General features: G+C 37.1%; 1 protein-coding gene across 3 annotated transcripts in view; it reads left to right on the forward strand.

The window, feature by feature from the left end:
• Nucleotides 1–25,406, forward strand: part of INPP4B (inositol polyphosphate-4-phosphatase type II B) — a 300,152-nt gene that overhangs the window by 192,492 nt on the left and 82,254 nt on the right. For all 3 annotated transcript variants that reach the window (XM_082758698.1, XM_082758699.1, XM_082758700.1), the window contains 3 exons: nucleotides 10,005–10,135; nucleotides 17,331–17,435; nucleotides 22,444–22,552. In XM_082758698.1, coding sequence (XP_082614824.1) covers nucleotides 10,005–10,135; nucleotides 17,331–17,435; nucleotides 22,444–22,552 — 345 coding nt within the window. The remainder of the gene's footprint in view (nucleotides 1–10,004; nucleotides 10,136–17,330; nucleotides 17,436–22,443; nucleotides 22,553–25,406) is intronic.

Below are 25,406 nucleotides of genomic sequence, written 5' to 3' on the forward strand. Positions count from 1 at the left end.
ACAATGAAATGGGCAAAATATAGTGCTCTTTTGCTGTTAAGAATTTGCAGCTGTAACTGAACAACAGAATTGATTGCTTGTAACTTTATAAGACTCCAGTGTGAGTTCTTAAGTTCTGTGCTATGAACTGTGCTAGAATGCAGTTATGACTTGAAATGTGCAAGAATCAACATTTGGTTAACGATACACATTTTCTGAAAAGCTAACATCGTATACAGAAACAACACATGATGAGAGTGTGAACTGCATTGTAGAATGTTTGGCTTTGTGCCTTAGTAGCACTTAAACCATTGGTAAATATTACGCAAGCAATATAAAGTAACATGTTCATAGTTAATAAAGAAGCAATGACAATATAAATCACTTTCTTTTAACTAATTTACAATTTTCGACATGAGAAAAAGGTATCAAAATAATATAATTTTGAAATCTTTGCTCATGTTGGGCCTTTTAATCAGGAAAGACTTAGGATTATCACAGTATGTATGGCGTGGGGCAAAAAGAGGATAAGGATCACCAGCGGCCTAAAACTTGTTTGCCCACTGTAGGGACTAAAATTGTGATCTGCCTTTGAATAAGTTCTGCTGATACAGCTGGGACAAAAGCTAGTATTTCAAGTGGTCCAAGGCTTCCCTAAAATCTTATCTGCTTTTTCCAGTGATACTGGATAGTGTACTAAAAGATGTTGCCTCTTTCCCCGTGAATCTTGCCTAAGTTGTCATCTTGTCTAATGCCTAAGAGCAGCACTGTAAGCTAATTCTGGATCCCTAAGTCATCCTGTGTGTTTTCAGTCATTCCCCGTTCCACAGCACATTGGAAGGGTTCTTTATGGTGGTGGTTGGTCCTGCAGTAGGAGTTCCTATCTATTTTTATTCACCCCATCTGTTGCTTCTCTGTGATTTCTTTATGCCAATGCAACAGTAGTTGTCAGGCCAGAATCTTGCATTTAATAAAGTCAGTGGACTGGTACATACTTCTGTATAGTGATGATGATGGGTTATAAAATCATATGTGAATCATTGTAATACTTTATTTTATTCATTAACACCATGTTTAGGTGCTTATGGGCCAAATCTTGTATGAAAATACTGATGTGTACTTTTTTTTAGTTAGCAATAAAAATAGATTATACTGAATACACAGCTCATCCACTTCCCAAATTTTCATTTGCCCCATGGGTAAATGCCTTTTAAGTGTTAAGGGATTACTTTAACTACTTTTATTTCTAATGTGTTATTGTCTCCAAAGCCATAATGGAAGTAACAGTGCTTGTTGTTATTTCAAATAATAACATTCATCTAAAAGGAAAGAAAAAGAAACAAAAAAAAACCCCACCCATTACTTGTTATTTGTGTTAAATGATCTTTAAATACTCACTGAAATTAAAAAAAAAAAAAAAAGAAAAATTAAGAAAAACTTGGAGGAAGAAACGTAAGTAAAAGTGGCTTGAAGATTGAGGCAAGTGCTCATGGTTTTCCTGACTGCCAGTGTGATATCAGTGCCATGTAGAAGATTAGGAGGGCAGTCTGAAGGAGGAGGTAAGATCAAGGGGAGCGGCACCTTTTTGTAGGATATAAGCAGATGGAAGGAATAAGGGCATCTGTTTGCCTATCAGTGTACAAGCGTGTAGGTTGAAGCTTCAGCTTTGCACATGCTCTGCTGTCTGAAATAATTACGAAGATGTGTCCTCCTTACATTTATCAAGTAGTAAATTAATGGAAGGAAGTTATTGCTATGCTAGTTCTTGAACTCTTATAAATATTATGGTATACCATCTCGAGGTTCTTTCCTTCTGAAGTATTCTTCTCTGCATGTTTTTTTTTCCCCAGTGAATAAATATTTTTGTCTCAGAGGCCACTTACTATGCTCAGCTTGTTTCATTTCATTCCTATTGTGGATTCAATACAGTCTGAAGCAATTACATATAAAAGATATCCAAGTGCAATGTTAATCCTATTCAGTATTGTATTTTAAATTGTAATTTAAATTCTCTTTTCTCATAGCTCTTAGAATTGTTTATCACTTGATAAAACTACAATGTTCATTGTTAACCAAACTTTTTTCATTTTTGGACTTGATACTCTGAAGTACGTAACCACTGAGGATATTTTTTTTTCAGCATGGAGGAAAGTTTTAAAGATATTCATGCATTAAAGAATGCAAATCCTTCAAACCTCTTTGGAGGAAGTCTTAATGAGTTATGTGGTCATTTTTACTGTTCTAACAAGGGCCATATAATCTACTTTGCTGCTTTTCATTACAACAAAAACGTTTCTTCTTCAAGGGTTTTCAGTGGGTCCTTTCCCCTGTTTCTCTACACTGATCTTGTCCACATTTTTTATACCTATCTTTTATATCTTAGTTTATAAGTCATTCAGAATTTTTGCCAGCCTGTGTAATCTAAGCTTGCAGTTGTGGATGTGGTTTTTGTTGTACTAGATCAGCATGGAAAGGGTTGTTGGGCATTGGAATGGGTTGCCCAGGGAAGTGGTTGAGTCACCATCCCTGGAGGTATTTAAAAGACATTTAGATGTAGAGCTTAGTGATTTGGTTTAGTAGAGGACTTGTTAGTGTTAGGTCAGAGGTTGGACTAGGTGATCTCAGAGGTCACTTCCAACCTAGATGATTCTGTGATAGCAGGAGAATTAGGAAAACACAGTAGAACCCGCCATACATGTCTCTCACATTTGTTGCTAAAGCTCTTTTTGAGTTCCTTAGGGCCAAATTCAGTTTTGGTTAAAGGGAAATTTCACCTACTTATGGCTGAATTTGGCCGATAGCATCTGTGGTCACAGCCTGTAAACAAATTTCAAGGATAAATTGCTCAACTTCCCTTGACCCATCTTTTCAGAGTACAAAGCGCCTTCCAACTTTCCTGCTGCAATGGCTGTCCTGTCCCAACCCCAGTAGCCTTTTCTCATGCCAATTTATCTTGTAGTCAGTCTAGTATAGATTTCACAATCTGTTTTTTGAATTCTTCCTTACAACATTCCAGAATGGGGACAGATCTTAGATTGTTTGAAAGATAAATGTTTTGCTCCATTCTTTTAATATAAAACCTCTGTTGAGAAATGGAGACACAGGCAGTAATGCTCTGTATTGGCAATGGGCATTGATTTTGTGGACCTTTGCACATAAGTTTTTAAATTACTTGTTTTTGAACAATGGCACTGCAAAAACATTGTGTTGATGGATGTAGTGTGGAAAAACTACACCAAGTAAACTTACTGTAACTTTTAAAGCTGTTGGAACTCACCACCTTTATATGGACACTGTTAATATGATCTGGCATCCACTTGAAGACTTTTAAAACCTTAACTCAGATAACTACCTATCATGATTTTTCATGGAAGAAATTTTTTGAATACTTGAAAAAAAATTAAAAAAAGCAGCAGTAGAACATAGTTCAACTACAGGCATGTGAAGGTATTTACCCTGCTGTGCATCAGAAAGGATGCAAAATATCTCTTTGACCATCAGATGCTGCATATAGGAATATAAATGTACAAATGCAAGTGTAACTTAAATTTTTCTGAGTAGATTGAGGACAATTGCCTACCTGCAACATGATTCAATTTATTACCATGCATTTATAAATGAATAGAAGTTATTTTCATGTGTGAATACTATATAATTCTTTGTACTCTTGATTTCACTATTCATAACTAAATTTGGAAAAGATGGCAACTGTTTAAGTCTCAGCGGAATTTTCATCAGACTTAATGAAGTCAAATTTGCTGGGCTCTACTTTCTACACTGGGTGTTTAAAGCTGTAGCACGTTGGAATGGAGGAATACTTCCTCATTTGTTCTGTGGTAGTTACCTATAGGTAACATTATTATTATTCAGCAGTGCTGAAAGTTATAAAATGTTAATGCTTCTTGGAGATTGGTTGGTAAAATTTCTAGTTGTTTGTGCACAGCATGCCCTGGAATCAAAGAATTCAATACCAAGCAAATGATCTAACTTGTTGAGGTAAGTCTTGTTGAGTCTCCAATGTGGTGAAGAACAGAACAATACAAAACCAAAGTAAAAATAATCTTGTTTTCAAGGCTGTAATTATTTGAATACAAATTCTGTCTTCACTGAAAGAAATCTTAACTTCTATGTGGTTAACTAGACTTTGTACTTAACAGTAACCTGTGCTTCTAATAGCACTAAGTTTGGTGTAATTTTGTCTTTTCATGTCACTTGATGCAGAGTATAAATTCAGAGACATTAAGGTGTAAACATGATTTTTTAAAAAAAAAAGGCCCTGTACAATTTTATTGTTACTGATGTCATAAAGACAGCACAGTTAATTTTGAATGAGACACTGATTAATAAGTTGGGGGAAAAAAACACCCACAGAAGTGTTTAGATGCCTGAGTAATCATGCAATTAATTATATGATTCATTTTAACACATATATGATTCCAAGCTGAAAGAAGTGAAGTGATAAATAAAAACTGTCAGAGTAAAATGTTGTTTCGGCTCTACGATATAAGCAAAACGATTGTCTTTATTTGACCCAAGCTGATTCTACTATATCCTGATACAGCAGGAAAATGTAAAATAAATAAATATATAATAAAAACAAACAAACAAAACCATTCACAATTGATAATTACTAAAAATAGAATTTAGGTGTAAAATATAAATTCTATAGGTGCCATACTGAATATTACTGAATTTGAGACTCTGCAATCATGCGATTCAAGAAAATTATTCTTTGCTTTTAAAATAAATAATACACCTAGCTTCAAATGCTTATGCTATTTGAAGATTTGAGTTTTTAAAATAAACACAGGTAATAAAATATCCCAGGAAGGGAAAGAGTTTCAAGGCAGAAAGAAAGGAATGGGTTTAATTTAGCTGTTGTGTTGCCTATGCTTTTGAATAAGAAAAACTGGGGTGGATAGAGATGCAAAATGAACTTTAAGACTCCAGCTGTCACGGACAGTTCAAAATATTCTCAAGACTCTGCAAATCCCGGTTTATTCTCCCTATATACATGGAGAAAACAAGTTTTAAAATATTAAGATGTTTTTTGTGTGTGTATATCTACTTTTTTTTTAATTATTTTTTTTGGACTAATGTTTGAGGAATGAAATAGATAAGCACCATCTCATTTTCAGTTATCTGGCATGTTGGTCTTAGCAGAAGCTACAACAGTTTTTAGAAATTCTCTAAGAGGAAAAACAGCTTCTGTTTTTGAGAGATTCTCAATGAAAAACATCAGGAAATAAAGAAAAAGTATCATTTTATTCATTTTCATGGTAGTTTCCCCAGAAGGGATTAAATCCTCCTCAGTAATTATTTGTCCGCTTTAGAAACAATATAGTAAAAAGGCTATGATTTTTTTATTCCTGGAGAGGATGTTACATTGTTTTGATGGGTTATTGCCTGTATATCACAGGGACCATAACTTGTTATAAAGAAAAATGAGAGTAATTTTATCTGCTTCTATTCTTCAATAAGATGTAATGGTTGCCCATAAATATGTACATTTTAAAGTAAAATTTGTTAGGAAAACTAATTCCTTTGCTCCTTTCCTTAGAAGGAAACTTTTAAGTTTCCATTACTTATGAGAGATTGATTCATGCCCCAAAGCTTATGGTTTATATTTACTCTAAAGCTCCCGTTTGATAAGTATTCAAAACTTTGTTACCTTTATCCTGTTCCTGTATCCTTATAAGAAAGTGATAAGAAGCGTGATAAGAAAGAGTGACTTTTTCTGTTACAGTGGTCATTAGAGTGCATGACACAAACCAAACTGTTTAAGTAGAAACTATCAACGTGAATAATAGAAGAAATTCTTTGTGCCTCTTTCAGGTACTTGCAGTAGTTTGCTATAATCTCACGGCTGCGTCCTTCAATAAGCAAAGCCTGAGTTGGTAAATCAAAAGGTAGAATGTTAATCTGAGCCTTGGGTGTGCAAAGTTCCATTGATTTATTTTTTTTCCAAGTTCAATAGGCTTCACTGAACATTTGCTTGGAATCAAAAATCCTGCATAGTTTTAAGTTATGATTCTGACGGTAATGGTATTTAATTGCTTGTAGTCTTAAAAATGTCATGCAGTCTTTACAAATCTCTGGGTGCCCCAATGCAGTTGTTTGTAAAGAGAACAGATGTTTTTACCTAAGGACCGATTTTGCCAAACCATGTTGTGTATCAGCAGCTTGCCACACAGCCATACTTTCCATCAGCAGGGGAAGGTTGGGTAAAGCTCAAGTTCCCCAAAGAGCCAGGTGTCCATGAATTGTAGCTCTGTAAATCAGGAAGATATAAGCTGTTGTTGGTTTTAAGCAGGAGCCTGAAATGAAGATTCATGACAGCTCTAATAGTGCTGTGGGATCCTGAGGAGTCTCATAATTTACTCTTGTAAATTTTTGTCTATTTAAACTTGTATTGTGTTAGTACCAATGACCATTAATCTTTGTACTAAGGATCGTGATAGTATAGAGTGCTTTCGGCAGGTCAGGATCCAGTATTTAATTTTTCTGCCATAATGGCAGAAAAGTTTTGAAGTAAAAAAAAAAAAAAAAAGTAAAAAAAAAAAAAAAAAAAAGTAAAAGGTAGATTTGCAATTTTGAAATGTGGAACTTCTTCCAACCATAATGGCAAGCGCTTAATGAAAGCTTAGTATACTTTGTGTACTAAAGGAAAAAAAAATGATGTGAGAAAGTGCCCTAGAAAGGCTTAAAAATAAGTTAGCTTACATTTGTGGAGGAGGAGGAGGAGGAGGAATGGGACAGACGGTTTACATCCTCTCTCTGATTAGACACAAAATGGAGCAAGCTTGTGCCAAGGTCTCAGAGGAAGATATTAAAGTACTTAAGGCAGGAGACAATGGAAGTTGAGACTGTCCTGGCTGATATTTTCCATTAGGCACTGATAGAAAAGACTGTCTTGGAGGTGGTTTGTGGAGCTAAGCAGCAAGATGTAGGAAACAAATCTTGGATTTGATTGTGTAAGAAGGGCTAAAGTTGATGCTAAGCACAAGATGTGGCATGGTGGTGAGTGCAATTACCTGGGAAAGACCTTCAGAGGGGATTTGGAATGGGGGAAGATCATGACAAATAGCTCTGTTTTACAATACTGAGTTTGCACTGATCTTACTGCTCTGTTGACAAATTATTTGAAATTCCATGCTTGAATTGAACAGGTGAATCAGTAACCAATTTGCCCTTAAGGAGAACCAATATAAAAATACTGATTTCCATTTATTGCACAGTTACACGTATTTACTGTTTGAAATGTATTGTCAAGTTTTTCAGCGAAATAAGTTCGGGTATAAAGTACAGCAACATTATTAAAACACTTTTCTTTTTAGATAGAATGTTATGGGTTATTACAAAATACTGTGTTTATACATTCTGTTTATTTATGGGGAGGGGGTATTACCAGTAATGCTAATAAAGCCTGGTACTATGAAATATTCTTGGTGAAACCTAGTTACCGAAAAGATAATTCTGTTTTCAGCCACGTTTCAGAACAGAGTTGCACTGAGTCACCAGCAGCAGTGTGACAAACAGTAAGAATTCACAACACACAAATAGTATCCAAATCCAAAATGGCTTGGATTGATTATTGCATTTGGGAAAAATAAAAATAAAAAGTGTGCAAGAGGGCTGTTTTTGGAGGGATAGTATACATGCCATATAATCATTATCTGGTATTTTTGATTTTTTTCTAGATTAGTTTAAAATGGCAAGTTTTAATAAAACATTGCAGATGAGATGCATTTTTTGTGAGATACTGGCGGCTGTATTTTGACTTCAGTGATGTGTGTTTCTGAGATGAAATAAATGCAAGCCTTGTCGACAGTGATAAGAGCAGGATTTTTCATTCCTTGAAAACACATTAAAGTTAATGTGGTGGGATTTCAGCTTGCCCTTCCCATTGCTTTCGGTGTAACTGAAGTCAGCCAGTTAAACTAGTTTCGGTACACAAGTGATATTTTAGTCTGAGATAAGGGGTTTTTGCTGCTGCTGTTGCTTGGCATAAGTATGGGACCAGCAGCTCCAGGGGCAGACTTAGATGGAGACAGGAGAGCAGAGCCCCAGCACTGGGTTTTCCATGGAATAGAGGGCTCTGAATGTTATGCATTGATGCATCCAGCTCTCACTGTATAGTATTTCTTCAGTCTCTGCAGGGTAGTGTACTGCTGTATAGGAGGAAAATACAAGTTTAGATTGAGTCAGGAACAAGCATTGTTTCTAAAATTATTGAAGATCACATTTGAAATATTAAGGGCCAAATTACCTTCATTACAAACAAATAGAATTCTATGCTCTGACAAATCTTGAGGGGTGTTTCTTAGTTGGAAGCCATGAGATTTTTACTCAATGAAGTGTCCCATTTTAAGCTAATGAAGTTTTATAAGGAAAATGATGATGGAAAATGGTGGGGCTGACCTCCTAGTGCTGATTATTCTTATGCTACACCATTGCCGGTTTATATCAATGGTATATCGATGGAGGAAGATTAAACCATGTCATCTGCTTCTGTTCTTTTAGGTCAAATGAGATGAAAAACTGATCATATGTCATTAGTAAACTCCAAACAAGTTAATGTATTGTAGTGTTTGTTTCCATTTTGGTACTTTCAAAGACATGTAAACCAAGCAAAATGCCTGAATTTGCTTTTTATTTTGCTTGTTGCCTTAGTTAGAAGCAGAATTATGCCTCTATAGCTTTTTCTAGTACTGTTCACTGTAGTGCAAAGCCAACAGTGATGGGGAAAGCTATGTATTGGTGTGTGTGTGTTTTTTTTTTTCTTTAAGAAATAATTTTGAGAATCTTTGGCTAGTGGTCCAAACTGTTGCTTTAAGTATAGCTATGTTCCTGGGCAGCAGTCTCACTGGTGTTCTTCTCACCTTTTTATTTTTTCTCCTCTTTCCCCCCCTCCTCTTTTCCCACCCCTCTGCCCCTCTTCCTCTTCAGTAATTTGCATATATCAAGGACCTGCTCTCTGGAATTCTTTTCTGAGACTTCCAAGAATTGCAGTGAAATAGTCTGCTTGATGCTTTGAGGAACATTAGGAAAACTAGTCGGTCGGTTTATATAAGTTTTCTCCCAAATAATTCCAAGCCTCTGAAGGCTTGAGATATTTCAGCTTCTTTAAAAGCAGAACACCCAAAGTGGATCTGGGGTTGGATTTACTTTTCAAGTGAGGAAAAAAAAACAGAAAGCCAGAAACATGGTAACCATGCTTGTTTGTGCAGGAAACTAGGGATCTCTATTTCTTTCAGGTCAGCTCTCAAAAGAGCATACAGGAAAACTGATAATTTGCTAAAGGATTTCCTTTCGGATTTTCAGTGACATGTTTGGTTACCATAACACTGCTGTTTTGACCTGATGAACACAGATGTAAGGCTGAAGATTAAGTTTTAGGGAAATGGTGGCTTTCTGTTTTAATTTGTGTTTTGTTGTGCATATAGCACAAAAGGATGTGTATGGGGGGGGGGGGGGGGGGGGGGGGGTGGACTGGTTATGTCTGGTAGCGTGTTGGATAAACTGACATTTGTAGAAATATGTATTGATGTGTAAGACAGCATCCAAATATAATGATGTATAAGACAGTATCCAAAGAGTAGAGTTTATAGAACAGCTATGCTGCAGTCACTGGAGAAGGATTGAACTTCGTATACTTTACAATGGTGCTTAACATTTCCTCACAAGATGTTGCTTACTGTGAACAGAGCTCTTTGAGCCTGGAAGCTGCCTTGCCTCCAAGGGAAAAACAATATTTCAGCTTGCGTTTGTACCAGATGAATTCTGAACGCAAATTACTGCATTATTCGCTCATTTGGCATTCTTTATTGCAAAGTTGAAAAACAGAGCTGATATCACCAAACTTCACAATTGCCATGAGAACAGACCCAAGATTTTAATTCAATTGGGAAGTGCTTTTGATGTTTTATAACGAACTATTTTGGGATTAATTGGATTAATTTGGTTGAATGTGAATGTTAATGGATTAATGAATTAATGCCATCTCTTTTTGCCTTTTGGTACAGGAATCAGGAACTTAAAGACTTGGGAGAACTTGCTCCTCACTGGGACAATATGCGTAAAAGTGTTATTGCACACTGTGATCAGATGCTGAGCATGTATCAGGATACTCTTGCAGAGCTTGGGAAGCATACAGGTATGAAAGTTGCCTCCCCTCTCTTGGAGCACTTAACAGTCAACCTACTTAATTCTAATTATATGCTGGAGTATTCAAGTATTCAGCAGTAATAAAACATGTAAAAAATCATAAATAATAATTTAATTGTTGTATTTCTGAGATATTCAGAAGTACTCTTCTAAAATTTTTTCATACATTCCAACAAGCTTTCACAATTAACGTAGTCTGTAGTTATGCAGCAGCCAAAAGATTTGAGAAGGTGGGTGTGCCTGTTTTAATTGCATGTTCCCTTGATTTTGCTGCTTTTCTAGTACTGAGTACCATCTGCTAGCTGAAAACAGCTACTAGAACTACCTTAGAGGTTTGTTCTGAGCTTTTCTTGAAACCTAAGTTGCATTTAACCATAGACAGGATAAAAGTGGCATGCTCCATGTATCCTTAGTGTAGCATTTGTCATTGGCCAGGTTGTGCCAGAAAAGCACGCAATTTATATAGGATGGACAGTCCGTCCAAATTCCAGAGGAAGCGGTATGTACTGTGCTTGTTTTTTTCAGATGAAGATAGTTTTGTCTTATATTCTGATGTGCACTGGTTGGTTGTTTGGGTAATATTTGTCAGGGTCCTGTGGTCAAGGACTGTAATGTATTGCAGTGTCTACATGCCAGTTGAATAAGACAGCATCAGTGAAAAATGTGCAGAAAAGAAAGCTGATCTTTTTCTCCTGTAGAAATTCTTACTTGTAAAAGAGAACAAGAAAGGTCTGCAGAACTAACTATTTCTTGGTTTTGAATTACTTTTCTTTTGGTTGTTCACAAATCATTCAAAAATATGGTAATTCTTTTCTGTTTTGCGAGACTACTGGAATTATTTCCTGAATAAAAAATAACACTATTTTGAGAAAACAATTTTTTCTTTCTGTTCATAGCATGCCTTTCACCCCTACCCCCTGTAGTTTTTGAGATTTTTCTGGAAGGAAATAAACACTTTTGTTCTGAATGACTACAGAGGCCTTGTTGTTGCTGCTTTCTTGCTGGTGTCAGTTTTCTAATGCCAGTCCTCACAGTCACCATCTCAATATGTGTTCTCTGTGACTTTGCTGCCATTATTGCTTGGATATGCTCTTTCACTCTATATTCTCACCACTAGCTGCTCCCAGTAGGGCCTTACTCCCACAGCTTTGTGCATGGAGGCACAGGCTTGCCAGAGGTAAACAGGGCTTTGTGCATTGTGTTGCAAATATAACAATCTTGCAAGAGATAACATCTTTTGAACTATCAAATAATAGGGACAACTTGAGGTACTTTAACTATTTCTAGCTTTTTACAGTCCTATAAAAACAAACAAGCCCTTTTTATTTACTGAGAAATCAAGCAACCAGATTTTAGTCCAACATACAACTAAAATGCATAGCAATTTCTTCTTATACAGAATTGAACACTTTTCTAATAATGGATCTGCTGCTTTTAGTAGGCAAGACGCAAATATTTCTTTTCCAAAATAATCACTAAAACTGTACTTCTGTCCTTTATACATTATCTTCTAATAGAAGATTGACCATGGCATTTGTCATTCCAGGTTGCTCTGGGATTTCTTTCTTGGTCACAGGAAAAGAGAAATCCTGTTTTAGTGTATGAACAACAAAAAAAAAACAGCCGCTAACTGAAACCAAACGTTTTGGCAGCAGTTGATCACTGGGGGGAAGCTCATCTGTTGTGTAATCATTTGCATTTTGGTTGCACAACTGTAATTTCTTGTATTTATGATTGTTTACCATCATCAGAATATTCCAATTCTGATTTTGGCAGACTACTGCCTGATCCAGTATGACACTCCTTATGTTTCCGTGTTGTAACTAATACACATTTTTTTAAATGCTTTGTTGATTACATTTTGAAAACACTCCATAAAATATCATATGCAAGGAAATAAATACAGATGGTGAAGGAGTCAATGTAATAATTAACACTTTCAGCAAAATATTGAAATGACTTTTTGAGATTTAAAAAAAAAAAAAAAAAAAGACAATGTAATCTATTAAATTTAAATCCTGCAAGGGACTGTGTTGTGATAAGTGATTTTGAAAATGGCTGGTGATATTGAATGATATTAAATTAACCGTGATTTGAGATAACGGCAGTGGACCATGGAACCCAAGATTATCAAGAGTAATAGTTGTACTTAAAGACTTAACATAAATGAGGAGGAGTTAATTTGGAGGTCAATGCTCAGGTACACACCTAAATCTCATTTCTTGAACAACACTGTTTTACCCCAGCATTATGGTGCTGGTGAAATACATGCATATATTTGCAAAACCCTAATTTTCATTTTGTGTGAAAACTTGATATCTTCTCCCCCCTGGTACAAGGGTGAAAAATAAGGATAATGCAGGCAAAGTGTTAACCCTGACAGGTGACCAGATTAAGTGAAACTTGACTTGAGGAGTGATCTGATATTCCAGTGTGTCATAGTCTTTTAGGGACCTGGAAATTGGGGTCACAGATGTTTCTGTGTTAGAGGAGTAGGAATAAAGGAGGTGTAGCTAAGTAAGAGACATAGTTAATCTGTTGTTGAAGATGTGCCTGGGATTAGATTACAAGATTTGCAGCCAGAAAGAGGGAGCATTAAGTCATTTTTGCATCTGTCTTGATCTTGGATCTCAGAATCATAGAATTATTTAGGTTTGAAAAAACCTCTAAGATTATCTAGTCCAACCTTTTAAGTCCAACCTTTAGTCCTCTCACTGTAGAGAAGATATACCTTTTGGTACAGGTTTCCCTTGAGCTCATGAGATAACCTTTACTGCTCTTTTAACATAATATAATATCATACAATTTTCTTCAGTCTGAAGTACTGTAATAGAAAAAAAAATAGTAATGTGGCATGAAGGAGAATAATGTTCAGCAAATCTTGAAAATAATGGATATGTGACTGAATATTTTCAGCTTAACTTTTTAGTGTGCAGCTTGATCCCAATTTTAAAAATGTTTTTATATACACTTATTGTTGGCTCTGAGTTGTCTGCTTCTCGATTAACTGTATATTCATTTACCTCTCTACAATGTATTCAATCAAAAATTTAATTCTGGTTCAAATCCATCTTAGAAAACTTGAATTTTAGTTTATTTCTACAAATTATATACTTGAAAATTGGTTTGTTCTGGATTATGGTCCTGTAGCATGCTGATTAACTTCCACCAAGCATTTACGCCCTGAGCACAACCACTTGATATGCCTTGCTTGAAAACTGGAGGCAAGATATTCCCTATGAATATTTCTCATTCTTTGTTGGATTTTACAGCAAGTGAGAATTACCATAAAGCGAACATATCTGCACCAAGTCCAACTTTGTAGAGTAGACAAAAAAGGGAGTTGAGCTTTGAGAATGTTATTTGCTTGTTTTTATTTTGACCTGAAATGATTTTTTTTTTTCCTGGTGTTCTTTTTCTCAGTGATCAAAATGAGAATTCTGTTGTTTGTCCAGCTGTAGAATGAGAGAAAAAGATATGATCGAGGTTAGGGCAACTGAATATTGCTCTGGGGAATTGGATATTATGCCTGCCTCCGTCACAGAGTTCTGATGTGACGCTAGGCAAGTCAGACTTTTCAGAAGTCATTAGTTTGTTCTTATTTTCTGGAAGTCTGGCAATACCCACAGTCTGTTTTGTAGGAGTATTCACTGCTGATGTATATAATTCATGTCAGTGGGAGCCGTGCTTCGGAAATGTAACATGTATGATATTTCAAATTTGGCAGAATCAGATCCTCCACGTCTCATATTAACGTACTGCTTCTTAAATGCCTCAACCTTAAGTTAGTCTCTGTGATTAGAATAGATGAAATTATAACAATTTAATGTATCCAGTTAAACTTATCCTCTAAATATTTGTAAAGCCCTTAGAAACTGTAGTGCTTATGCAGTAGAAACTGCAGAAACTAATAATTCTGTCTTTGTGGAAGGCTTGAGCAGTATACATGTACCTAGATACTAGAGTAAAAGTTGGTAACAAAATATTGAATAGCTGCTTCTGAAGTAAGCACCAAAGACCCTAAGTGCTCGATGAACTGGAAAAAGCTAGTAAGTGATACGGAATTCAAATCTACTTCAGAGTTTCCTGTTAAGGTGAATGTCAGAGGAAGATTACATCTATGAGCTCGTATTTTCTAACTTCGAAGAGTTTGATCTTGCAACAATTATAATAATTATTTTAATAGAGAAATTGTGGTCTTCTTAGCCTAAAATACAGCTTAAAACATTATTGTATTGGGTTTATGTGTCAAGAGTTTGATAGCAGGGGTGACCTCTGTGAGTGGAGCTTTCCCATGTCAGATCAGAGCCAGCTCCAGATGGCCCCAAAAGGGATCTGCTGCTGTCCAGAGCTGAGCCAGGGAATGATGCTGGTTGGGCCTCTGGGAGAGCAGGTTGAAGAAAGGGAAACAACTGCTGTGCAACAGCAGCTGGGAGAGCGGAGAACCAGCCCTGCAGCCCCCAGGTGAGTGCAGCAGGAGGGCAGGAGGTGCTCCAGGTGTAGGCAGCAGCAGTTCCCCTGCGGCCTGTGCAGGGAGAGGCCCCTGGTGGAGCAGGCTGTCCCCCTGCAGCCCATGGGTCCCACATGGGGCAGATCTCCACACTGCAGCCCATGGAGGAGCCCCCAGTATAGCAGGTGGATGTGGCCTGGAGGAGGCTGCAGCCCATGGAGAGCCCCCGCAGGAGCAGGCCCTGGGCCGGAGCTGCAGCCCATGGAGAGGAGCCCACGCAGGAGCAGGGGGTCTGGGGGGAGCTGCCGCCCACCCGTGGGGGACCCGTGCTGGAGCAGTTTGCTCCTGGGGGATGGATGGACCCTGTGGGATGGAGCCGTGTGGGAGCAGTTCTTGAAGAGCTGCTGCCTGTAGGCAGCCCCCGCAGGCTCAGTCCGAGAAGGACGGCATCCCGTGGGAGGGACCCCACATGGAGCAGGGGCAGAGAGGGACTGTGAGGGAGTGACGGAGATGAAATGTTAGAGACTGACCGCAGCCCCCATTCCCCTGTTCTGTTCAGGGGAAGGAGGGAGAAGAGGGTGCAGGAGGGAAAGAAGGTGTTTTTTAATTAGCTTTTAGTTTCTCACTGTGCTAGCCTGCTAGTGATAGGCAATACATTATATTGATCTCTTTATGCTGAATCTGTTTTGCCCATTACAATAACTGATGAGTGATCTCCCTGTTCTTATCTTAGCCCTTGAGCCATTTCTATTGCATTTTCTTCCCTTTTCCTTTGAGGTGTGGGAGTGAGAGTGGTTGTGGTGGAGTTCAGCTGCCCAGCATAGTGAAATGACCACAGTTATTTAGAAAAAAACAACCATCCAAACAAAACATCCCACAACCCTGAAAATGAGTTTTATCACATGGATGATACTGGCAGATGTGGATGGAAATCTTTAATTCCACTGCATGGATTTCTCATACCTGGGTAAAAAGAGTAACTAATAGCAGTGGATTTTTCTCATGTGTTACTGACATTGGAGCGGAAGGGATTCTTGCTTCACAGGTCTTCCCTGAAAAGAGGAGTAACAAGACTTAGCAGTGCTTTGTGTGTTCTACTTCAGCTCGGGACAGAAGTGTACTCCATGACATGCAGGCTCTTTTCTTCTCCCTCCTACTCTTTTTTTTTTTTGCCTGTCCCTTTTAATTTTCTCTTACCTCACTCTCTTCTTAGTCCATCAGTGTTTCCTTGTCACAGATCGTTATCATCCCTCAGACTTTGACCCTGGGCTCAGCTGAATTCTCATAAATTGTCTGCCCCCATTCTGTTTTCTTCCCTCATAATTTCAGTCTCCTCACCTGTGTTACTCCCATTTTGTTTGTGACACAGTTCAAGTTCCTTTCACTGCTCATAATTTGGTGTTCACAGCTCATAATTATGTGCTTTCCTGATGCGTGTTTTCTCATTCCTATTTGTCCTCTTGAATTTCTCCTGTTTTCAACCTGTACCTGAGTTTTCCTATCAAATGTAAATATAATTGATTCCTTAACAATTGCTTTTCTCATTACCTTTGCTTTAATTCTCCATTCAAATTATTATTACTTGAAGTTGCTAACCTTAGACAGCAGCCTCCACAGGCCTACAGCTATTTAGGTGAAGTACCTGGCTTGGCTTTGTACAAGTTTGGTAGTACCTCTGTAGCTTTGGTCTGGGGGGTCATTGGTGCTGTCCAGCAATATGGTTTGCATTGGGAGGCTGAAGCAGTTGTCTTGGAATTTTATGGCACTTTCAATAGAGAACCTCTTGCAAATTTTGACTGAGCAAATCAAAAAAGAATTAAAAAAAAAAAAAATTAACTTCTCCCCCCCCATAACACAAGAAGAAGAAAAAACTTTTGAGCGAGACTGTAGGAGTAGAGGAGAAAATCCTATCTAAATCAGAGAAATTTTAGTCCAAACACTTAGCAGATGGCTAAATGACAGGATACGAACAAAATGGTCTAAGTTAGTTATGCTACCTAAGTGAGAAGGTAGGATCATCTTTCTTTCTTAATCTACACCCTTTTGCTTTATATAAATATATATACATACATATATATATGCCCTATCAAATATCTCCCCAAAAATGATTTTATTAGTCAGATTTTAGTTATATTCCTATATGCCTATGATTATATTCCTATACAATAGAGTTACTCATAAACTCATACTTTTGAAGTATATAGCCAGATTTTTTTTTTGAGCTTTGTGCTTCTTGTGGTGCTGGATTTCTGTAGGAAAAAAAAATAATTTACAGCTTTCCTTAAACCAGTTTACTTTGAACTTTCTAGGAAACGTGTGTAGCCCAGTCAACATATTTCTGTTTTAAGAAACAAAGGTTATTCAGTGAAAATATAGTGCCATCATAGCTCTGCACCCCTGTGTTTATTGAACAGAATAAACATAATACCCATTAACTGTGGCAACGTTTCCAGCAGGCTGCAGACCTACTTCAGACAGCAGGGAAAAAACGTCTATCACCTAGAATAAAAAATTAGATTGTTCTGTGAATTAAAAGCTGTTTTGTTGCATGCAGTATGGATACATGCTGAGACTCAGTTAGTGAACCATTCTTCTCCTAATATACAATTACACATTAAAAGTAAATTAAGGAAGGCTGCTAACGTACAAGTATTGTCCTCACATTAAAAAAAAAAAAAGACAAAACATCTGCTGGGTGCTTAAGTTAATGATTCTTTAAACTTTTGTTTTTCAGGTTCTTCCTTCAAATCAAGCTGCAGCAAAGGAGAAAAAACATTGGAATTCATTCCAATAAATCTCCATTTGCAAAGAATGCACGTGCATAGTCCTCGATTGAAAGGTAAAGCATATTCTGCAGAGAAATCCTCTGAGTATGAAAAAGCATACTTTGAAATACAATTAAACTTACAGCTGAAAGAGGCAGTTCCCATTTTAGCCCTTTTTAAGATGCAAGTATCTTAACTTACATATCTGGTTTCAAGAATCATCATCAGATGGACATAAAGTTTTCAAATGAAACATTACAACAACAGTAGGTCTGAAAATTATGCTGTTTGGAGAGTTGAATCTTGGTCTTTTTTAACTTTTCACTTACTTGAAGGATACTGGCAGCAGTGTTATTAAATTTCATGGATGGGACATAAAGATGCTACAGGAAAAAAAAAGCACAGAAAGTAGTAGTAGTAAGTTGATTTTTTTGGTAAATGCATGTGATATTTAGACTTCAGATGAGTTTGGAATAATGCTGAGACTGAAATAATTTCACAGGAAATACTTCAACTTAAAAACAAAACAAAGGAGATTTGTTTCATTTTTTTTTTTTTTAATTGCTAACCACTGAATTTTGTATGATATTAGATTGTCTAAGATTTCTAAAGTATGGCTTGATATAGAAAGTTCCTTACATGACTAGATGATTGCTTTTTTCTTTTTAATAAAATTACGTTTCTAAATTCAGTATTTAATAACTTAAACAGTGAAACATTTACAGGAGTATAAATTTCTCACTTGATTTTTTTTTAATGGGCCCTACAAGCTCTGCAAGTGGACATTTCCTGTCTTTGTTTTGTGCCCTAATCTGGAGCCTGCCCATTTTCCTTCATGGTTTGATTTCATTCTCTCAGGTTTGTGCACCTGCTTCTACACCCCAAACTTACTGTTTTGGAAATTGCTTTGGAAATATTCTAGAGCAACTGAGGATGTACTGTCCTTAGAAAACAACTTTACAACTTGGAAAACAAAATTACAAGTAAATCATGTAAACAAAGAAATGACCAGCTTAACCCTTCCTTCACTTTTCTCTACAAATTCTGAAACCTGCACCCACACGTGTTGCTGTTCAAATGGATGAGAAGTTAAGAAAACCAAGAAATCAGGTCCCATGTTTCAGCTATGCAAGGAATTTCTGTCTTGTCTTCTGAAGCTGCAAACTTTGGATACTGACTGCAGATCTCGGAAAATTAAGGAGTGGTTAGCTAAATTTCTTTTGAATTCTTTACTAATAAGTTCCAAGGAGTTTGTGCTCTTTTTGTTTTGATGGTACTTCAAACAAATAAGCAAATTCAGAATATATGTGCATTGAAATACATTTGTAACCCTATGCATAGTTCAAAATGTTGTCATGTAACAGTGCAGAACTAATACTGTCATGTTTCATACTGACATACTGCACAATGTTCAGTAAGATTCATGTGCTTCTAGGGCATTGACTGAATTTTTCATTGTGATCCATAGTGCCAATAGTGGTGTAAAAGCCAATCTTATCTGTCTTGTTTCTAAGGTGTTTTTTTTCACTGTGCCACCAGAGATAATGGTAGAGCACATTAAATTTTCTCCCAGAGTTTGCCTGGATGAACTCACCAGCCTAGGTGATGTAAGTAGCACGGTTCCACGAAGGACAATGTGACTTCTGAACTTAATATATCCTATTTCCTAGGAAGCCTAAATGAACCCAGTGCTGCTTGTGTCTAAATTGGCTTTTTCAGTGCTGCCCTGTGTCACGTAAGCATTTGCTTAGTCTCAAAATGCAAATATCTCATGGATTGTGCTAAAAGTAGAGAATTTACATCTTCTGGAAAGAGGGGATCATTTTCTGTAATGTCTTCTGTCATTCAGTAACTATAACAAAAAGTTTATGAAGATGAATATACTTGTCTTCAGTTGGATAAATCATTTCGGTATCTATTACTCAAAGTCCCATCTGTTTAATTTATTGAAATAAGTTTCATTTTATGAGCACCAAAAGGCTACATCTTCTATTAGATGTATACTTATATTCTGATATTGTAGCAATTGCTGGTCATTCTGTCATTCTGAGCACTTTGATGTCAAGTTGCTCTTTCTCAACATGTGCTTTGCTTGTCATATATCAAAGGGCAGCCAGAGCATAACAGGGAGACTGATGGGAAAAATAGAAAAGCCTACAAATATTCATAGGGGTTGTGATTAAATGAGCTGATGAGCAACAATGTTGTCATTGACCCTTATGCTGTCAGATACCTTCAGTTTGTGGATGCAAGATAGGTCTTAATCATGTCTATCGTATGTGTACATACGGATATGTACTTTGTTCAACGTGTCCAGTAACAGGCTTGTTTTTACTGAACTTAGATGCAGGTTACTGTATCGTATTGATGTGAAATAGAAAATGCTTGTGCGTCTAACCTTCTGGTAGGAACTGCTTTGAGAAAAATACTGTTTCTTTATGGAATAACTTCATCCCTATCAATTTGATAAATGTTGCGTTTTGCTCTGTGAATCATACTATGGAAGTTAAATTTATATGTTGCTATAGCTTTGCTTTTGACCTTGTTTATACAATAAGCAGACTTGTTTAAAATGAAGAGATTTTCATTTTGCTTCTGTGTCCAGTGCAAGACAAAGATGGCCTCATGTGAAGGTGAGGAGGTTGATTCAAGTTCTAGATTGAGCTGTGCTTGGCATAAAAATCGTTCTACTCTTTATATGGACTGGATAAAGCTCAGGATTATGGAACTGTGTTGCTGTGGTTGTCACCATGTTGCACCTGGTTTATTGAGGAAGGAGTGCTGAGCAGGAAGTGCTGAATGGTGAAGGGACTGGTTTTTGGCAACTGTATAACCAGTGTTGGTGTTTCACTTCTGTAAGTAGGAGGTGAATAAATCTTTTGAGTCAGAATAATTAGAGTGAAATGTTTTATTTAAAGCTAGTTTTCTTGTATTCCGATGCTCTTTTTCCCCTTATTTGAGGGAGGGCTCCCTCCTCCCCTTCTTTTCCCCCTTTCTTTTGTATAAATTATTAATTTTTGTGGAACACGCTGACAATATGGCACAGCTCCTACTACTCTCAGCTGCATTTTAAGCTTTGTCTCCACTGCTGAGTGTTGTCAGCAATAGTCTGTTCTTGACTTGGATAATGGTTATGACTTACTGGAACATGCTGACACTCATGCTGACACTGTTTGTCCTTCATGAGGAGCTGCATTGATGTATAAGCAGAGCACATCACAAGGAATTCCTCCCAAGCCTTGCAGCACTTTCCAGTATAGCATGCTCTGGAAGGTGAGAGAGAGACAGCCCTGTGCCCATCACCAGGGTCACACTTGTTTCCTTCTTTGCTGCCCTCACTCTTCTTGTTCTCTTCCATGCAAGAGGTGCTCAGCTGGTCTGGGTGTGTTTGGATCTGAAACAGTTGCTCTTCGTGCAGGGAAGGCCCCAGGCTGAATGAAAGCTGCCTTCTGGGCAAATCCCCTGGGGTAGCTGTAAACAGCACCACTATTTTTAAGACAAAGTCAGCAAAAGCAGCAGGATTTAGTCTTGTATACGTTTTTCTATAGCTTTATGAGTTATCCGGAAACATATCTGAATGCCACTGTCCAGTTAACCTGATGAGTTTCGCTCTTATTTTAGTTCCAAACTGATGTTGCTTTAAGCAGTAGAACTATTGTCAGCACTGGAGGTCTAGTAGCCAAAGGTTATGCGTTATGGATAAAACTTACTGAAGACCTGAAAGAATGGGCTGTTTACGAATCTTGAGGCTCACATGAGGCTAATGAAATTATGTTGCTTCTCCTCAAGTGGGAATTGAAGAGCCACCATTTCATTAGAGTTCAAATCAATTTGAGCAAATATGCTTTGAGATTCAGCTCTGGAAGTAAAATGTGGTTCATTAGCTGTGAATCATTTGTACAGTGTTCTTGCTTCTAGGGATATTTATCATCAGAATGCAATAAAAGTTCTATTTTAGGAGAGGATGAGATTTTAATTTACATGGAAAGCTTCCTTGATGAATAAAACAACTCTCTCTCTCAATTAAAAAAATCCTGTTTCCTTTAGAAGAACGTCTTAAAAATGCCTCAGTCTGACCTGTATTTTTATACTTCAAGTGAGTACAACATAGGTACTGCTTAATGCAGATGGAAATTCTGCACATGCTAACGTAAACTTTTGACAAAGCGATTGTGATTTTGGATGTAACTCTCTGTTTCTGTACTGACAATCACAAGCACAAAATGAGAGGCTGTTTTTAAAAAGACGTTCAATCTCCAGTTCCATAAGCAGACATCCATAGAAAATATCCATCATGCATGTCATTATGCACAGAGTAACAACAGTTTGTCATGTCAGCAAGAACTTCAATAGCATAGTTTATTTCCCATTTTGGTAACCTTTCAGCTGAAAATAACAGAATTGTTCTGTGTTTATAATCATATATACAAAGTAAATATATGTGATAGAAAAGGGCTCTTCAACTTAGCATTAAGGAGGTAGTCATACCTGAAAGCAGAAACTAAACAAATTCAATCTAAATATGAAGTGGAATTTTTTACTAGTCAGGAGCAACTTCTCTGGGAATGCAAAGAATTCATTGTCACCGAAAGTCTTTAAACCAACCTAAGAAAAAAAAAATGCCCTCACTCAACCAGAAGACATTAGCTTGATGCAGTAATCATTAGCTGCAATTCTGTAACTTGTGTAATTCGGGTAGTCAGACTACTTCATCATGACGGTTTCTTAACTCCAAAATGCATGAATCTGTGCGTTTCAGTATGACTTCAAGTTAAATAATGAAAGAAGTAATAAAGAGAAATACACAAAGGACCAATTTACTTCACAGCTTTGTAAACCTCAGAGCTAGAGTATTTTTCTACATTGTGGCACATAATAGATGTAGTAATGAATCAGGTAAACTTTCTGAGGTGTGCAAGTGTAAAAATATTAACTAGCTGCTGGGCCTTCTTGAGACAGGTTCTCAATTATTCCTTGGAAATAATGCAGACTTGTTCTCCTAATGTCTTGTAGAGTAGCATTGCTATAGTATTGCTATGTTTTGGGCATACAAATCTCTGTGCTTGTCTCTTCCTGTTTCAGATGCTTTGTATGATGTAATCACCGTGGGAGCCCCAGCAGCACATTTCCAGGGATTTAAGAATGGTGGTCTCCGAAAACTGCTGAGTAAATTTGAAGCAGAAAGGCGAAAGTAAGTATTTCTGTAATAGCTAGGAAAAGATCATTAAAGCTGCATTGTAGTAGTAGGACCTCATTGAGTTACAGAACAGTTTCCCCCTGCTGGATGCATGGAAGATGAAAATCTAGTACGACTGGACAATGACTCATTCATAAAGTAACTTCTTTATTTTTCCTGTTTTGCTAGATGGCAAAATTGAAGCACAATTTACTTGGCATTACAAGATTTATTTTGGACGCAAACACACAATTGTGAAATTTTCTTCCCATATTTCAGGAAGCCTGAGGAGTACCTATACTTGAAAACATGCTCCTCAGAATGAGTAATCTCTTCTGTAATGATTGCGACCAAGTAGGAATCAGCTATAGACAACTTTTCAATAAAAAAACACAATGGTTTCCAGTAGCATTTTCATTTTTGACAGTCCTGGGCACGTCTGCAAAAAAATCTTTCCGGCCTGACAAGCTGTCAGCGTACCCGTAGTTGTGACTATGTTGTGACTGCTCTGCACTTGGACAACCTGTGCCACACTGTGCAATTAATGGTACAGCATTTGAGAGGAGGTACATGTGTATGCTAATCTAAATCATCACAGTTCTTCATAGAAAATTAATTTCATTCGATTCGTATTTGGCATTCCAAAATATTTAATGGATACCATATCATAAGGAATGAAAAGATGATACATTATAAAAATCTACTGTTAACTACTTCAAATTTGGCTAGAAGCAAATTTGACTACAAGTTGACATTAGTGTTTAAAAAAAACAAAAACAACAGCAGATGCATTTGCTTTGAAAACTGTAATGAAAACTGTGTTTTTTAATTTCATTTTACTGTTTTGCACTGCGTGGGCATAAAAACCTTATTCTGTGGCCACTTCTGGTGAAAAAACTTGCCAATGAAATATAAGTACTGTTTATCATTAGAGACCTGTGGATGGACTTCGTGTTGACAGTAGGTACCTAATCTCCTGCCCGCAGACTGGTGCAGGCAGCCTTATTACCATGAACAGGAGGCCTATAAATTTCCTGCTTCCTTAAGAAGAAAATGTCTAAAGACATTTCATAAAGTATCTGTTGTCAGTGTTTCAAAATAATCTCCAAAGCTGTGTTCATCTGATGCGTTAAATACAAACATCATATTTAAGTACTTTTTCAAGTATTTTAATAAGGTGGATAAGGACACACTCTTTATTATCTTTTATTAAAAGAAATTTAAGTTCTAAGTAACATGAAGAATTCTGCAGTTCTAGCCCTCAAAATATTCAGCTTTCAGAAAATGAGCTGTCTCTCACTTGCATTGTCTTGGAACTTATCCACACTGACAGAATATGATTTCCCAAACTGGAGGATAGCTGCGAGGTAAACTTGAAATAATTATCTGTGATTTATGTTAATTGGAGGAAAAAAAGGGAAAATGCCTCGTAGCAAAGAGTCATAGTCTTTATTGAGGTCTTTCTTGAAAAGACCTGCAGCATCTCTTAGGAATGAATAGCCAATGCCCTTGTTTCATAGTCGCCTGTAACAGGGGAGAAGAACGTTGGCTAGACCTTTGGGTCCTGTGCAGTGTTAAGTGTCAAAAGGCTAGGATGGCAATGGATACTCATTGCAGCACAGCCTCTCCTTATTTATATTCATTCATCTTGATTTCACTGACCTAAACTATACAGCCCTCTGAGTTCATAGAGGATTGTGATCAGGAGCAGGTTTTATTAAAGTATTTCATACCTATTTCAGAGTGCCTACACATCCTCGTATATTTGCCCTGCTTCTGAGATATTTCTGCATCTCTCAGAAGCACCTCTAGATTAGTGACTTTCGAGGACATCAAACTGGACCATATTCTGGCAGTCCAGTTTTCTTTGTTTCTCTCTTCACCTGGAAGAGTGGAAGTCTGTCTCTAGGACTAGCAAGAGTCACTATGTTGCTATCCTTTCAGACTATTCCTAGGAAAAACAAAAAAACTGGAGTCAGGATAATAAACTTAAATTTGAGCGCTGACAATAGGGGACTGCAGTTTTTAGTGAATCACTTGCCACTCCTTCAAGATTGCTCAGTGTATGAATTCCACGAAGCAGAAAGAAGGGAACCTCCAGAAGTCATCTTCCCTTCTGTTGCTGAGAAGAGCTCCAAGGAAACTCCACACTTTTTTTTTTTTTTTTTTTGTCTTGAGTTGGAAGAACTTGGGTGGGTCAAAAGATAGGAGAAAGCATGCTCTGAATATGATCTCAGTTACTTGAAAATTCAGGAGTGGAAGTGCTTTAAATAGATACTTGAAAAGGCTGTTCTCATTCTTACAATGGAGAAATTTCTTTCACTATGGCAATGATAACTTTATTTTGTATGCACCTGTTTATTTAACTGCATGAGGATGCTTTGAGGACACTTGGCATTTCTGAGGGCAGCTTTTACAATTTAAATTTTCTGTTTTACAACTGCAGCAGCTTTTCTGAAGCTTTGGTTGAAGGAAGAAATGACACCTTGAGATATCAGTCAGAATATGAAATGAGCAGGAAAAAAAAAATGCAGATTTAGCTGCCGTTTCCTCCAGGCTAACTGAGCTAAAGACCTGGAGAAAGATGTGGGAAGAGATTATTTCTCAATCCAGTCCCGGTAGCTTTCAAGACATCATTGTTGATGCATATGACAGAATGTCTTGCATGCATTTGACCTTCAGGCTGATTAGTAGAACAGTTTGCTGAAATATTCGACAGTGTCAGCATATCACAAAATATTCCTTGCTCAAACCTGTGCTTGTGGAATTAACAGACAAGAGGAAGTGTTAACTGTTAGCAAGGTTATATCTCACTTTGCAAGATGTAATTGCATTTGCAGTTGCCAAACCAAAACCACAATGAAACATA

This window comes from Aythya marila (assembly GCF_965140915.1).
Source record: "Aythya marila genome assembly, chromosome: 4".
Taxonomy (NCBI): domain Eukaryota; kingdom Metazoa; phylum Chordata; class Aves; order Anseriformes; family Anatidae; genus Aythya; species Aythya marila.